At 42.8% G+C, this 14685-nt stretch overlaps 1 protein-coding gene across 1 annotated transcript; it reads right to left on the reverse strand.

Moving 5' to 3' along the window:
* Positions 1-2860: 2860 nt before the first annotated feature.
* On the reverse strand, positions 2861-14385 carry noxa1 (NADPH oxidase activator 1). The gene is made up of 16 exons (XM_029638420.2): positions 13249-14385; positions 12502-12682; positions 12336-12418; positions 11934-12042; positions 9318-9455; positions 8948-9055; positions 8790-8849; positions 8304-8341; positions 7704-7842; positions 6644-6715; positions 6105-6192; positions 5778-5890; positions 4563-4723; positions 4287-4392; positions 3953-4076; positions 2861-3835 (listed from the first exon to the last, which is right to left on the reverse strand). Exons 2-16 carry the CDS (start codon positions 12673-12675, stop codon positions 3690-3692), a joined length of 1659 nt encoding a protein of 552 aa, XP_029494280.1. The 5' UTR covers positions 12676-12682; positions 13249-14385; the 3' UTR covers positions 2861-3689.
* Positions 14386-14685: the final 300 nt, after the last annotated feature.

Genomic DNA, 14685 nt, shown 5'->3' on the forward strand with positions numbered 1-14685 from the left:
TGGTGTAGGTGTCCTGGAGGGCAGGTAGTTTGCCCCCAGGGATGCATTGTTCAGACCTCACTATCCTCTAGAGAGCCTTACGGTTATGAGCGGAGCAGTTGCCGTACCAGGCGGTGATACAGCCCGACAGGATGCTCTCGATTGTGCATCTGTAAAAGTTTGTGAGTGTTTTTTGTGACAAGCCGAATTTCGAGGCGCTGCTGCACCTTCTTCACCACACGGTCTGTGTGGTTGGATCATTTCAGTTTGTCCGTGATGTGTATGCTGTTTCCTGAAGTCCACAATCATCTCCTTTGTTTTGATGACGTTGAGTGTGAGGTTATTTTCCTGACACCACACTCCGAGGGCCCTCACCTCCTCCCTGTAGGCCGTCTCGTCGTTGTTGGTAATCAAGCCTACCACTGTAGTGTCGTCTGCAGACCTTATAAAAGTTGCCCAGTATCCCCATAACTTTGTAATAAATCAAATTTAGTGATACATGAACTTGACATTTCTGCCATCTATTGTGACATTGTTGGAGGATAACCAACCTTTTCTTAGCTGCTATAAATGCTCGGCTACACAGTTTCTTCAGACAACAGTCTCCGGTATCAACATTGCCAAGCAAACAAAAACAGGCAGAAGGGAGAATCTGTAGACATGCTGAGATAAGAGAACATACTCTTTGCCAGAATTCAGACAGCCTTCACAAGACCCTAACATATACAAACATGTCCCATGTTGTGTTTTACACCTCCAGCAGAGGAATGACATTTCTTTTTTTCCCAGTATAACTGGCATATAGTATGTTTACATTTACATTTAAGTCATTTAGCAGACGCTCTTATCCAGAGCGACTTACAAATTGGTGCATTCACCTTATGACCTCCAGTGGAACAGTAGTGCATCTAAATCTTTTCAGGGGAGGGGGTGAGAGGGATTACTTTATCCTATCCTAGGTATTCCTTAAAGAGGTGGGGTTTCAGGTGTCTCCGGAAGGTGGTGATTGACTCCGCTGTCCTGGCGTCGTGAGGGAGTTTGTTCCACCATTGGGGGGCCAGAGCAGCGAACAGTTTTGACTGGGCTGAGCGGGAACTGTACTTCCTCAGTGGTAGGGAGGCGAGCAGGCCAGAGGTGGATGAACGCAGTGCCCTTGTTTGGGTGTAGGGCCTGATCAGAGCCTGGAGGTACTGAGGTGCCGTTCCCCTCACAGCTCCGTAGGCAAGCACCATGGTCTTGTAGCGGATGCGAGCTTCAACTGGAAGCCAGTGGAGGGAGCGGAGGAGCGGGGTGACGTGAGAGAACTTGGGAAGGTTGAACACCAGACGGGCTGCGGCGTTCTGGATGAGTTGTAGGGGTTTAATGGCACAGGCAGGGAGCCCAGCCAACAGCGAGTTGCAGTAATCCAGACGGGAGATGACAAGTGCCTGGATTAGGACCTGCGCCGCTTCCTGTGTGAGGCAGGGTCGTACTCTGCGGATGTTGTAGAGCATGAACCTGTGTTCTATGGATGGTCTTAAACTACAGTAATGTATGTCTGAGATTATATGAACATGACTGGGTATTCAAACATATCTGTATCCATTCATCATCATCATCAATAGCTTTTCCTCAGATGTTTTGTTTTACCTGTCATCTGAAAAATGCCTGCGGGTGGCGACAGAGATCATTGCGACTTGGTCTGCATCTTTCATGCTGCGGGCGGTCAGAGAGACGTTTTTGGGATTAAAATATTTTTGTTGTCCTCTAGATTATTTGGAAACGGTCCGCTTTCTGCTTTATATGCGTTAGCCTATCTATTGTATTAAAAACACATCTTTATTCACACTCAGAATTCGCTGTTTCAATTTAGGTAGCCTACCTCTCCTAGTTGGGCGTGAGAGTTCAAGCGCGCCTAGTATGTCTGGTCTCGTTAAAATAGAGTAGGCTGCATACATGGGTGGAGAATCACGTGGTAGTTAATTTAAATATGAAATTAACTTAAATATGATTAGACTGTAGTTTACTACAGTGTCTGTAAGTAAATAGGCTTTTGATAATGGAAAGAAGTGGAGGGCGCTCAACCAACGTGAGTCAAAGTGCAATATTTTTTTGGAATCATCATTGAGGAAAAAAGAAAAGGCACACAACACGCGCAAAGGTTAGACTACTATGTTAAGCGAGCGTTGAACCTTTTCATTTTAAATAACTATTGATTATCCATTTATTTGTCTCTGCCTTGTAAAAGCTAGACTATATCCTATAGGCCTATGCAAAATGTAGGAAGTGTTGCTGTCATAATTCTTGCTGCTTCAAGTTCAGTAGCCATACCTGCGACATCAGGTGCGTGTGTGGTCTCAATTAAATAGAGTAGGCTATAGCCTATGCATGGGCGAAGAAGCACGGGGCAGTTATCTTTCCGAGGAAATGTACTTCCTAAAATACTTTACTACATTGCCTAGAAATAGATCACCCATATTTCTCCTTCTGATAATCTTCCAACTCCTAAAAGATAGGCTATACAAATAGCTCAAGAGAAAGTGCAAGTCTCTCCTACTCTGCTCTCTTCAAACTACATCTAGCATACTGGCTGCCCAGTAATACAGATAGCCTAATATTATGGCCATGTGCCGAATCTTTGGTAATTTAAACTATTTCTTAAGTTATTTTTGCGCATCTGATATTGCCTAAAGGGCGCAACATTTCAGGGACCATGGCTGGCAAGTAAACTGAGTCACATAAGCCTAAAATAACATTGAGGGACTGTGGTTGGGTTTGGGACAAGTTCTTGCAGTAGCAGGTGGGAGTCAGCGGTGCAGGCGGTTGCAGGTGGAGTGTGATATGAAAAACTGCAGATTAAGAAATCGGTCCTGCTCAGACCTCTACTGTGCAGTGGAGCCTGTAATGTTAGAGCTGTTTATTACTGTGTCAGTGTGAAAAGCAGGGAATTAGCTAGGGAAACTGATAGATCAATAAAGTTACATTGCCATACTGACTAATAAAGACTCACATTGCACTGAAAAAACATTAGAATATCAATTCTCAATCATTTGGCTGATGTTTTCATCATTTGATTCAGGTCTAGTGTGATCATTCAGGTCTAGTGTGATCAAAAATCATAGCTAACATTAGCCAACCTTTTGCCAGCTCTCTCTTTCTAACGGTACATCAAGTTGTGAAAGCTTGACAAGTTCATTTACTTCTGTTGAAACAGAACAAAACGAAGGCTAAAAAACATTTCCATACAAACAGCTGCTGTTAGATAGTAATAATAGCCACCTCATATCGCTATCTGATAGATAGCTAGATGCTAGAACTGACCAGGCTGTGGTAGCTACAGTACTAGCTAGCGTAGCTAATTCATTCACCTCAGTAGCTAACGTTACATGTCAGTTACAATACTAGCTCAGCACTGCGAATAAACACTAGTTGCCTTGTCAGTTACATCAGTCGCCTAAAGAGTAGCCAATTTTTACAACTCTGTGAAAAAGCGCAACACATACACACTGAACTATGCTCAACTCTCGCGTGCCGGTCCAGCCAGCCTTCCAGAAGCTTTGCCTTCAGACAGCCTGTCAGCCTGCTCTGTGGTATCCAAGCGGTCCTAAATCCAGCTGGCTGAACACTCCAAACAGCCTACCCGACCACTCAGAGGCATGGTCCTAAAGCACACCTTTGCCTCTTTTTGTATCACATTGCAATGATACAACTGGGGGGGCAAAAATGCCATTTCAGAATGTGGGGGGGACATGACCCCCCCCGTCCCCAGTGAAAGTTGCACCCCTGGTTGTGGGGGTCTCTGCTTCCCGGTAGGCAAAACAGCTGGGGAAGATGCCAATGTAACCAGCACAGTGTCCCTCAAGCCACTCTTCGTTGACTGGTAGACAGACGGGGGAAAGAGGGGGGGGATAGAGTCATTTGTCAGAACAGGAGGTTACGTACTTACTGTGCACTTAAAAAGCACAAGACTTCATAATTTCTCATTCTCCATTACCTTCACTGAGAATGTCAATAGAGTCTCCCTCACTGAACTCCAAGTCCTCTGGGCCCTCTGCTGCATAGTCATACAGTGCCACCATCTGGTAGAGAATGGTACGGTTGTCCAGGCGGTCCTCAGTCTGACACAGGGAGAGCAGAGGAACATATTTTTACTCAGAAATTAGCCACACAATACATTGATGAATTTAAATTCAAAATGGCCCTGTGCTACATACAGTATATTGTACTATTGATTATTCCAGAGGGATACACTATAGGTCTTTGTCCAAAATGGCACCCTATTCCCTATATGCTGCAATACTTTTTTGCCTGAGCCCTGTGGATCTCACCTGGCACCACAGTGTGGTTCTGCCTGCCTCTGCCACCTCCAGCAGGGCCCTGAGCCCCTCCTCCCCATCCAGAGGCTTCAGCACCTGGGAGCCATGCTGCCTGTGTCTGAGGGGAGAGGAGATAAGGAGAGGAGGAGGAAGGAGGGGAGGAGAGGGAATGGGAGAAAGGAAGAGAGAGGGGGGGGTAAAGTGGACACACATGAGGGTGAGTGGTTATATTTTTAGTGCGATAGCAGCACTGAAATGACAGAAATGGGTTGGCAGGTCTGCAGTTACCTGAGGCGCAAGTGTGAGGCTGGCTGCCCCAATTTGTGTGCAATTCTCTCCTGTAGGTCATCGTACGGCGTGCCTAAAGGGACACTCAGAGCCACGGTGTATCTGTAATGCACCTTTACCACCACAGACCCAGCCTCTGCTCCCTGGGGTGAAGTGGGATCCTGTGAGAAAACATGTATATTCTATGGCATGGGAAGTATCTGCACAAAAAAACGAAAACAAATTCTGCAAAAAGCACTTTCTACATGATTGTATAGGAAACAAACATGAGTGAATGATCATAAGGAAGCTTTCAGAAAAAATGTATCTCCTGACAGTATAACTGGATTGGCAGCTTTTGCCTGGACAGAGATGGGGAAGTCTAGTGTAGAACACTCTCCCTGAAACCTCTCTTTCCCCTAGCCAGCCAGTCAGGCATCATATTGGAAAGTATAGCAGCCTTCACACGAGAAGTCCATTACATTTTGGCACAGGCATCAGGGAGATTTTAAGAGGTCATTTCTTCTTATGAAAAAAATTCAGGTCACTGACATGCTGAGGCACAAAATAACATATTTTTTTATCTGACATCTCCCTCCCATAGGCATTCTCTGGACTTAATCAGGGCACATCATCAGCATTCTATTCATTACACCACTACAACACTTTATGAGTCATAAAATGATTTTCTATTTATACACAACTCCATCAGAATAATGTATATGTAAACCCAGCTGGAAGGAAGTATAGTATAACATAGTTTGTGGGTGTCAAGTGATTACTTCTGTACACCTGCACATTGAATAAGGTGCTGGCACTGACCTGTATATACTTGCATTCTCATGCTTCTTTAACTCACATTGTAGTTGTTGTGTGTTTTTTTAAAATATATATATTTCTGTAATTATCTATATTATTATCATCATCACTGCTTTGTTGGGAAATAGCTTTCAAGGTAAGAATTCCCTGTACTGTTTCATACCTCTTGTTTCCTGTGCACATGGAAAATAAACTTTGAAACCTTGACCCTTCTTTGAATCATGCTGATACACATTCTGTGAGATATCCTACAGTACAACTTGAGGACAGATCGACTAAATATTTTCACCTGCTATCTTTAGAGGAATAAATGACATGATCATAATCTTCATTTTATCTTTAAATGTATTATTTCGCTGGTGATTAACAGCTACAAACTCAGATACAAATACTGATTAAGTCAGGCCCTTTACTCACCAGTTCAGTGGGGCTGTCTTCTGTGGATGTGTACTTGCGTAGCGGGGTGGAACTGATTGGTGGGTGGGTGGCAGAGGCATAAGATGGTGGTGGTGTCTGTCTAACTGGGCTCTCTGCAGATCAATTACAGTACAACATTAAAACACTCAGTGAAGAGGCTTTCAAAATGATCACATTTATACCGGTAGTACTGTACATGGGCATGCCAGAATGACGACTGTTATAATTAAATGAACAACAAAAGGTGCTTTAGTTTAGATGGATTCTGGCCTGGCTCCATCCCCTTGTCCTGTCCTCTGCCAGAGGGGTTAAATGAGTTGAGCCTACCCAGAGGAGATGCTATGGGGCTGGGCTGGTTCTGTGGGCGAGTGGGCGGCCTGAGGCCCGGTGGGAGGGGGATCCCACTGGGAATACTCTGTGGAGGACACATCAGAACAGGGTAGTCAAGGTAACAGATCTCTCTCTGTGCTTTCCATTACAGCAGTGAACTATCCAGAGAGGCTGGGCTAATAATTGCTATTCCTTTTATGACACCTCTCTCCCTCATCGTTAAAATCCAAGGGAATTCAACAAGCCTGTCTGTCCTCTACATCTAGAAGTGTTAAGCAGGTGCAACTTTAGTACATTGTGATACAGCAACTTCTTCCCTGACACATCACTTTTCCCCCACTAAGTCCGGGGGGGGGGGTACAGTGGAGATAAAGCTCTGTTCAGCATTCCTCTAAAATTGAAAATTGAGAGATTAAATAGCCCAAATGTAAAAAAAAAAATGTAAATGAAGCTGCTCCTAAATGTAGTAGCACATTTAGTTCACCTCTATAACAGACATTGTCTTTGTAAAATAATATAGAAACAGAAAATCTTACTTTATTATTTCTCCTGCCTTTGGACTTCTTGATATCCACTGGGTCGAGCAGTGTCATGGGGACAAGTCCTTTCTAAAGGAAGAAAGACATTCAAAATGAAAGATGAGTGGTAACCAAATATCAAAAGGCATAGATACACAATCATACAGAAAGAAGACAGGCCACAATAAAAGGAGTAGGTGCACTGGCGTAGTGGAAACCCCCGCAGTCCCCATTGTCCAATTTATTTGTTAATTTTTTATAAATATTTTTTTGCATTTCCACACGTAGCAAGCAAAGTGTTTGTGTTGTCCAGTCTAGATGGTAGTAGGTGAGGCAGACAGACAATATAGTTGTCATGCATTTAATTTGCCTATTTCTCGGCCTTCTCACCTGATTGGTTATCAAGTATCAAAAAAGTTAAATGAATCAGGGTGCAGTGAGTGCGTTGTTCAAGATGGATAAACAAAAGGCAAGAAAGACCAAGTTGTGCACAAAAACGTTGTAAAAAATCAATCTTATGCCAAATTACTGAGGATAAGCATCATCAAAGCTACCACCTCGTCCTCAAATTACGAAACACCATCGCAGGTGGAAGCTAGTTGACCTAGTTATGCAGCAGCTAGCACAAGCAGCCTCCCATTCCCGACAGAGCCCCTGCTGCCCTTGCCCGGCAATGAGTGGCCTTGCTCCTCCTCTTCTTCCTCCCCTCAAGAATAGTGACAGTTACTCTAGTGATAGTCCCTCCTTCTCCTCCTCCTCTCCCAGAAAACCAAGCAGATGACTGCCAAAGACCCAGCGGCGCTCATGACAGCAACCTCCATTCTGTGAACACTGGTAAGCCTACGAGTGATGGAACGGAAATCCCCGACAGCATGGAGTCCAAGTTCCAATGTGTAATATAAATAGTCTATCAGTTAAATACTGTATACAGCTATAAATAGCCTACTAGCCTATCAATTGCCAGACAGCCTCGTCTGGAATGTGGAAGTATTGCATTGCTCTTATGTGCTTTGTAATTCAAGCATCATTGTTAGCTTCTACTATGGAGTAGCGACCACTAGTTACAGGGGTCTTTCACCTGTCCATCGTGTATGACCGTGGCCAGTCCATCTCTTTCCATATCACTGAAGACAAACACCATGGCTCCCCCTGGCACCGTCAGCTGACCAGGGCCCCCGGATATGTAGGGGGTACGCAGACACATGTAGCGAGAATCCCTACGGGGAGGCAAATACACCATTAGAAGTAAAGGGTAAACATGTACACTACCATGCTTTTCTCACTTGTAGTGCAGAGAGTGAAAACCCCCAAATGTTATTTTACCTTTATTTAACTAGGCAAGTCAGTTACGAACAAATTCTTATTTTCAATGACGGTGGGTTAACTGCCTGTTCAGGGGCAGAACGACAGATTTGTACCTTGTCAGCTCAGGGATTTGAACTTGTAACCTTTCGGTTACTAGTCCAATGCTCTAACCACTGCCGCCCCAAAAATAAACTCACCCAATTTTACTTTTGGACACCATGTCACTCAATCCACCATATTAACACCATATTATCTTCTTTGGATTCAAATATCAGCTCTGAGCTTTTCCTATGATGTCCCTGCTCATTTTCCTGCTCCAATGACATTCATTTTGGGAACATAATTAAATATCAATGTGAATAATGTAACTTACTCCACTCTATCCACCTTGGGCTCGTAGTATCCAGGTTTCTGTTCAGAGGACAGGAGTCACAGTCAGAGGGAGAAGCAGAAGGCATGGGCTTTGGGCTGTGTCCCAAATGGGAAACCTATTCCCTTTATAGTGCACTACTTGGGTGTGGGGTGGGGGGCAGAAAATAATAATAATGTGTACATTGCAAATTGACCACAACTAATCCCAAAAAGAGATTGCATTTGAAAATAACAATAATTTCATACCTTAATCACATTGAGACATACAGTATGTCTATTTTTTTATTTGGGGGAATACTTGGGAACAGATGTCCTAAAATAAAGTCAATTTCTGCTGAGCTATTTGTAATTTTACAGCCATTTTTTTTACCCCCCCCCCCCAAAAAAAAAACGCCTGTTGCCGACCCCTGAAATAGTGTGCCATTTGGGGTGCACCCAAGGTTCTGTGTAATTCCAATGCTGTTCTAACAGCATTATGCAGCCTTACCTGAACCCTGAGAGGTTCAAATCCACCAAAGTCATCATTGGGAATCATAGAGGAAATGACCTGAAAGCACAGGAAAGGCCAATCTGTGATTAAATCTGATTCAATTCGCACGCACACACACACACACAGAGACAGAGAGTGGTGTGGATTTACTGTACCTTTGGTTTGCCCAGGAAGTCTCTCTCTCCCAGCTGTTCTACGTCCTGTTTCCTGGGGCGGAACACCTGCCCCTCTGGCACCAGGAGGACAGGCAGCACCTCTCCCCTCTGGGGATGGACACACACGCACGCATGCACACGCACACACAAAGAGAGAGAGAGAGAGAGAGAGAGAGTAACTCAGCACAAAGAGAAATGTAGCCATGTAGAACAGGACACCACACACCATCATGCCAATGTCAAAAGACTATGTGGGGATATAGCCAGGACTTTTCCCTGCCCATGTGACTTGATCAGTGAGAAACAACCTCTGGTTCTTTGTGGGGAGATTTCCGATGTCTTCAGTGAATGTTTCTGATCGTGTACTTACAGAGATCATGTCTAAAGCCACCTCCATGTTCCCTCCTCGCCCCCCTCTTCCTTTCTCCTGGGAGGCTGAGATCAGAATGTCCCGGGCTTTGTCCAACTGGTCCAGTCTAGAGTGGACAGCTGCTGCGTTATACAAGACCTGGAGAACCATAGAGAGACTGTCACAACTGACACCTTATTCCTTATATAGTGCACTCGATTCCCTATCTTCTGCACTATGTTTAACCAGAACCCTATGTGCACTGGTCAAAAGTAATGCAGTATAGGAATAGTGGGCCATAATAACAAAATCAAATCAAACTTTATTTGTCACAACACAACAAGCCCTTAAGTAAGCATTTCATGGTATGGTTGTATTCGGCACATGTGACAAATAAAGTTTGATTTGATTTTGTTGTACACTCTCCATATGCTCACACAGACAAGTAATACTCAACAACAGCCCATGGAGAGAGCTAAATTATGCTGCAATTGAAAACTTTGGTGACGCCTCATCTCTTAACAAAAGATATAGATTTGTCTGGGTGCAGACAATACGTAATTCAACTTGAATCAATAAAGGTCTCACAAATGTGGTTAATAAACCAAAAACAATAAACACATTTGTTCTAGCTGATAGATTTGGGGAAATAAATTCCTATGCAATTCCTATGTCAAGAATGCCTTCGCCTGACAGACAGACACATAGTCAGTAGCCCAGATTGAGACAAACACAGCCACAGGTTAACATGGGGTAGGAATGTGTAATATGTCTTATCTTCATTATGAGAGGTATTTAATATTGTGTAACCTCAGAAACCCCCCTTCCTTCAATGAGGCTTTGTCAAAGATCCCTACCAGGTGGTGTATCTGGCTTCTGAACTGCACAATGAAAGTGTTGACATATTGGAACTGGGGATATTCTCAGTCATGAATTTCTCAGTGTACACCCCAAATGGCACCCTATTTCCTATATAGTGCACTTCTTTTGACAAGAGCCCTATTATAACAAGTCACAATGACCAACATTTGTGCCCTTTAAAGAGAATAGGGTGGCATTTGGGATGCAAACTTAATTCAAATATCTGACACCATTATATCTGACACTATATACATTTGGATTGTCATAGATCCATTTAGAATATTGTTTAATCATACTTTACTCCACTACTGGTACCTGGTGCACACATATAAGGTAAAAACTACACCTGCACGGAGATCATATTATATTAGAGTTATAATACAGAATGTAATTATATGTACACCTATAAGACTGTGGTGTAAGTCTACACCTATAAGTTACAAGTCCACCTATAGGATCACAGTGTTAGTATGATACAAGTCCACCTATAGGATCAAGGTGTTAGTATGATACAAGTCCACCTATAGGATCACGGTGTTAGTATGATACAAGTCCACCTATAGGATCACAGTGTTAGTATGATACAAGTCCACCTATAGGATCACGGTGTTAGTATGATACAAGTCCACCTATAGGATCATGGTGTTATTATGATACAAGTCCACCTATAGGATCACGGTGTTAGTATGATACAAGTCCACCTATAGGATCACAGTGTTAGTATGATACAAGTCCACCTATAGGATCACGGTGTTAGTATGATACAAGTCCACCTATAGGATCACGGTGTTATTATGATACAAGTCCACCTATAGGATCACGGTGTTATTATGATACAAGTCCACCTATAGGATCACAGTGTTAGTATGATACAAGTCCACCTATAGGATCACAGTGTTAGTATGATACAAGTCCACCTATAGGATCACGGTGTTAGTATGATACAAGTCCACCTATAGGATCACGGTGTTAGTATGATGCAAGTCCACCTATTGGATCACGGTGTTAGTATGATACAAGCCCACCTATAGGATCACGGTGTTAGTATGATACAAGTCCACCTATAGGATCACGGTGTTAGTATGATACAAGTCCACCTATAGGATCATGGTGTTAGTATGATACAAGTCCACCTATAGGATCACGGTGTTAGTATGATGCAAGTCCACCTATTGGATCACGGTGTTAGTATGATACAAGTCCACCTATAGGATCACGGTTTTAGTATGATGCAAGTCCACCTATAGGATCACGGTGTTAGTATGATGCAAGTCCACCTATAGGATCACAGTGTTAGTATGATACAAGTCCACCTATAGGATCACGGTGTTAGTATGATACAAGTCCACCTATAGGATCACGGTGTTAGTATGATGCAAGTCCACCTATTGGATCACGGTGTTAGTATGATACAAGTCCACCTATAGGATCACGGTTTTAGTATGATGCAAGTCCACCTATAGGATCACGGTGTTAGTATGATGCAAGTCCACCTATAGGATCACGGTGTTAGTATGATACAAGTCCACCTATAGGATCACGGTGTTAGTTTGATGCAAGTCCACCTATAGGATCACGGTGTTAGTATGATACAAGTCCAAATATAGGATCACGGTGTTAGTATGATACAAGTCCACCTATAGGATCACGGTGTAGTATGATACAAGTCCACCTATAGGATCACGGTGTTAGTATGATACAAGTCCACCTATAGGATCACGGTGTTAGTATGATACAAGTGTACGCTTTTAAGAGCATGGTGTAAGTCTGTTGTACCTGCCAACTGTAGAGCTTGTAGCGTAGCCCCAGCTGTTTGTAATCAATGACCATGTTCCCTCTCATGTGTTTCTGAGCCGAGGTACAGTCATTCAGAGCCTCCTCCAGCCTGCACACATACCCACACACACACACATACCCACACACACACACACACACACACACATACACACACATGCACGCACCACACACATACCCACACACAGCAGCAAGGAGATCTCAGATATAATGGCTATCAGCTAAACGTCTCTTGTAATCCAAAGAATGAATAAACAGTAATTTGCCTTCATAGGTTAACCAATGTCTAAAAACTGTACAGACTCAACCTGTTGTTTACTTTAATAAAAGACAGAACATCAGTAGACCTAAGAGGAACCATAATGTTTTACAGTGATCACTTACCTGCTAGCCATCATGAATGCTCCAGCTCTTTGGAAGAAGCCAACTGCAAGTCGCTCATCCTTTGCTATGGTCTGGTCTAGAGCCTTGGTAACACAGGGTGACAGATAAATATGACACACACACGTGCACACCCATATATTGATTAATCACTCTCCTCCAGACTGACCTGGATGGCAGGCTCCAGCTGTCCCAAGGCGAGGTGAGCTGAGGCAGTCAGAAACAGAGTCCGGGAGGTAGGTTCAGTGATCTGGTTGAGTTTAGACAGGGCTCCCTGCCAGTCTCTGGCATCCACTGCCTTTACCGCCTCATCCCACAACCGCAAAAACTCTGTGTACAACATCCTCCTCCTGTGGTATGAAGTTTTATATAAAGGACAAGTTATACCACAAAACATTTAGGACAAGTGGGAAGCAGAAGAATTGTATACACTGCAATTTTAAAGAGAATTGGGTACATCCATTTTCACACTTTTAAATGTTTGATATAGAGCCATTGTAGTTTATATCGCCCCTGTTGTTTTTCAAAACCCAGACTCCCTAATTAACCGATAACCTTGACTGAGTGCAATGAAGAAAATAACGAGATTACTCTGAGAATTTCATGTAGGCCTACAATGTAATAACTGGACGAACTGGTGTGGTAGCCTTTAAGAAGGGGGGGGGATAACGCAACAAATAAAATAATTCGCTGATCTTCACCATTAAACAAGAACAATCAGCTTTGTGCTCATACTCAGCAGATACAGCAGGGAGATTTTGATTGGGTGACTTTTAAAGAGTATGCCAGTCTTTCACATGTATTAATCAACCACATGCAAGCTAGAAGGACTTCCTTAAATATATCTTGCCTTTAAATATGTATTTAAATCATTGTTAAATCATTGTTAAATATATACAAAAAAATGGTTACTTACAGGTTCTCCCTCTAACACTTAAAACATAAACAAGAAGAGAATCCTATGGTCAGTTATAGGTTCCTGGTAAAGTATTCCACCTGAGCACCTTGAGTCTCCCTCAGGATGGTAGGGAAAGCTGCATAATTTGGCGACAGCAGTGAGTGAGCCACAACCCTGCTCTACAAGGAAGTCAGTCGCATTCCCTGGGGTGGGGAGGTTGAGCAAGCAAACAAGGCACGGAATGCACCTGGGCTGTTTCTCAAATGGAACCCTATTCCCTAAATAGGGCACTACTCTTGACCAGGGTCCATAGGGCAAAAGTCAAAAGTAGTATATTATATAGAGAATAGGGTGCCATTTGGGACATACTCCAGGAGACAGTGACAATAGCAAGAACACAATAGCTTCAATTACAAAGTTTTACTGATTCACAAAGGGCGATACTACAGTTGAAGGCACACACCCACTGAGGTTGACTTAGGTCATGGCTGATTCACACTTTTTATAACACACTCAGTATGAAACTAGGACATTTACATTCTTACATTCTTACATCCTGGTAATTCAAATTGACCTTTGAAACTTGGGACTTTAAATGGATGTTCAAGAAGAGGAAGATGGAAGGAAAATATATTTGCCATTGGGTTTTTACCTGTCTACCAGAGCTGCTTTCTTTGAGCGCTCACCTTTCCAATTGAATGATAGTTGGCTTAACTGTTTTACAAGCTATGTCGTGTTAAAGAACAGGTTCAGCTTTTTATAATTTTTATTTCACCTTTATTTAACCAGGTAGGCCAGTTGAGAACAAGTTCTCATTTACAACTGCGACCTGGCCAAGATAAAGCAAAGCAGTGCGACAAAAACAACAACACAGAGTTACACATGAACAAACGTAGTCAATAACACAAAAGAAAAGAAAAATAGAAAAATCTATGTACAGTGGGTGCAAATGTAGGAGAGTAGGGAGGTAGGCAATAGATAGGCCATAGAGGCGAAAATAATGACAATTTAGCATTACTACTAGAGTGATAGATGTGCAGATGATGATGTGCAAGTAGAGATACTGGGGTGCAAAAGAGCAAGAGGGTAAGTAATAATATGGGGATGAGGTTTCTAGCTTCTCTAGAAATGAAATTAAACATTTGTTTAAGTAAACTATGCATTTTTTTATGAATACCTATCCCTAAGGAATCATATTATTAATTAATCATAGACAAATTATTTTTGTCTATGAGATACATAGAGACAGAGAGAGAGAGAGAGAGGTCATGATCAGATGAGCTCCTGCATTTTTCAGCATTTTCTTTAAAAAACATAGGTTTAGAGTTAAATAAACTTGGATTTATTGTCAGGAACATATACAGGATGCTACCCTCTACACATAACCTTTACTCCAAATCAAAACTCAAAACCTACAACCTGATTTTGGACAGAATGACAGAATCACCTGGAAGG

This window comes from Oncorhynchus nerka, linkage group LG27, assembly GCF_034236695.1.
Source record: "Oncorhynchus nerka isolate Pitt River linkage group LG27, Oner_Uvic_2.0, whole genome shotgun sequence".
In the NCBI taxonomy this organism is placed as follows: Eukaryota; Metazoa; Chordata; class Actinopteri; order Salmoniformes; family Salmonidae; genus Oncorhynchus; species Oncorhynchus nerka.

Excerpts from the sequence above, each read along its gene's own strand:
- noxa1 (XM_029638420.2), bottom strand. The coding sequence starts at position 12,675 with ATGTTGTACACAGAGTTTTTGCGGTTGTGGGATGAGGCGGTAAAGGCA. Across the intron at positions 6,716-7,703 it reads CGGTCATACACGATGGACAG|AAAGGACTTGTCCCCATGAC; the intron begins GTGAAAGACCCC and ends TTCTTCCTTTAG. Across the intron at positions 3,836-3,952 it reads TATTGACATTCTCAGTGAAG|TCAACGAAGAGTGGCTTGAG; the intron begins GTAATGGAGAAT and ends TCTGTCTACCAG.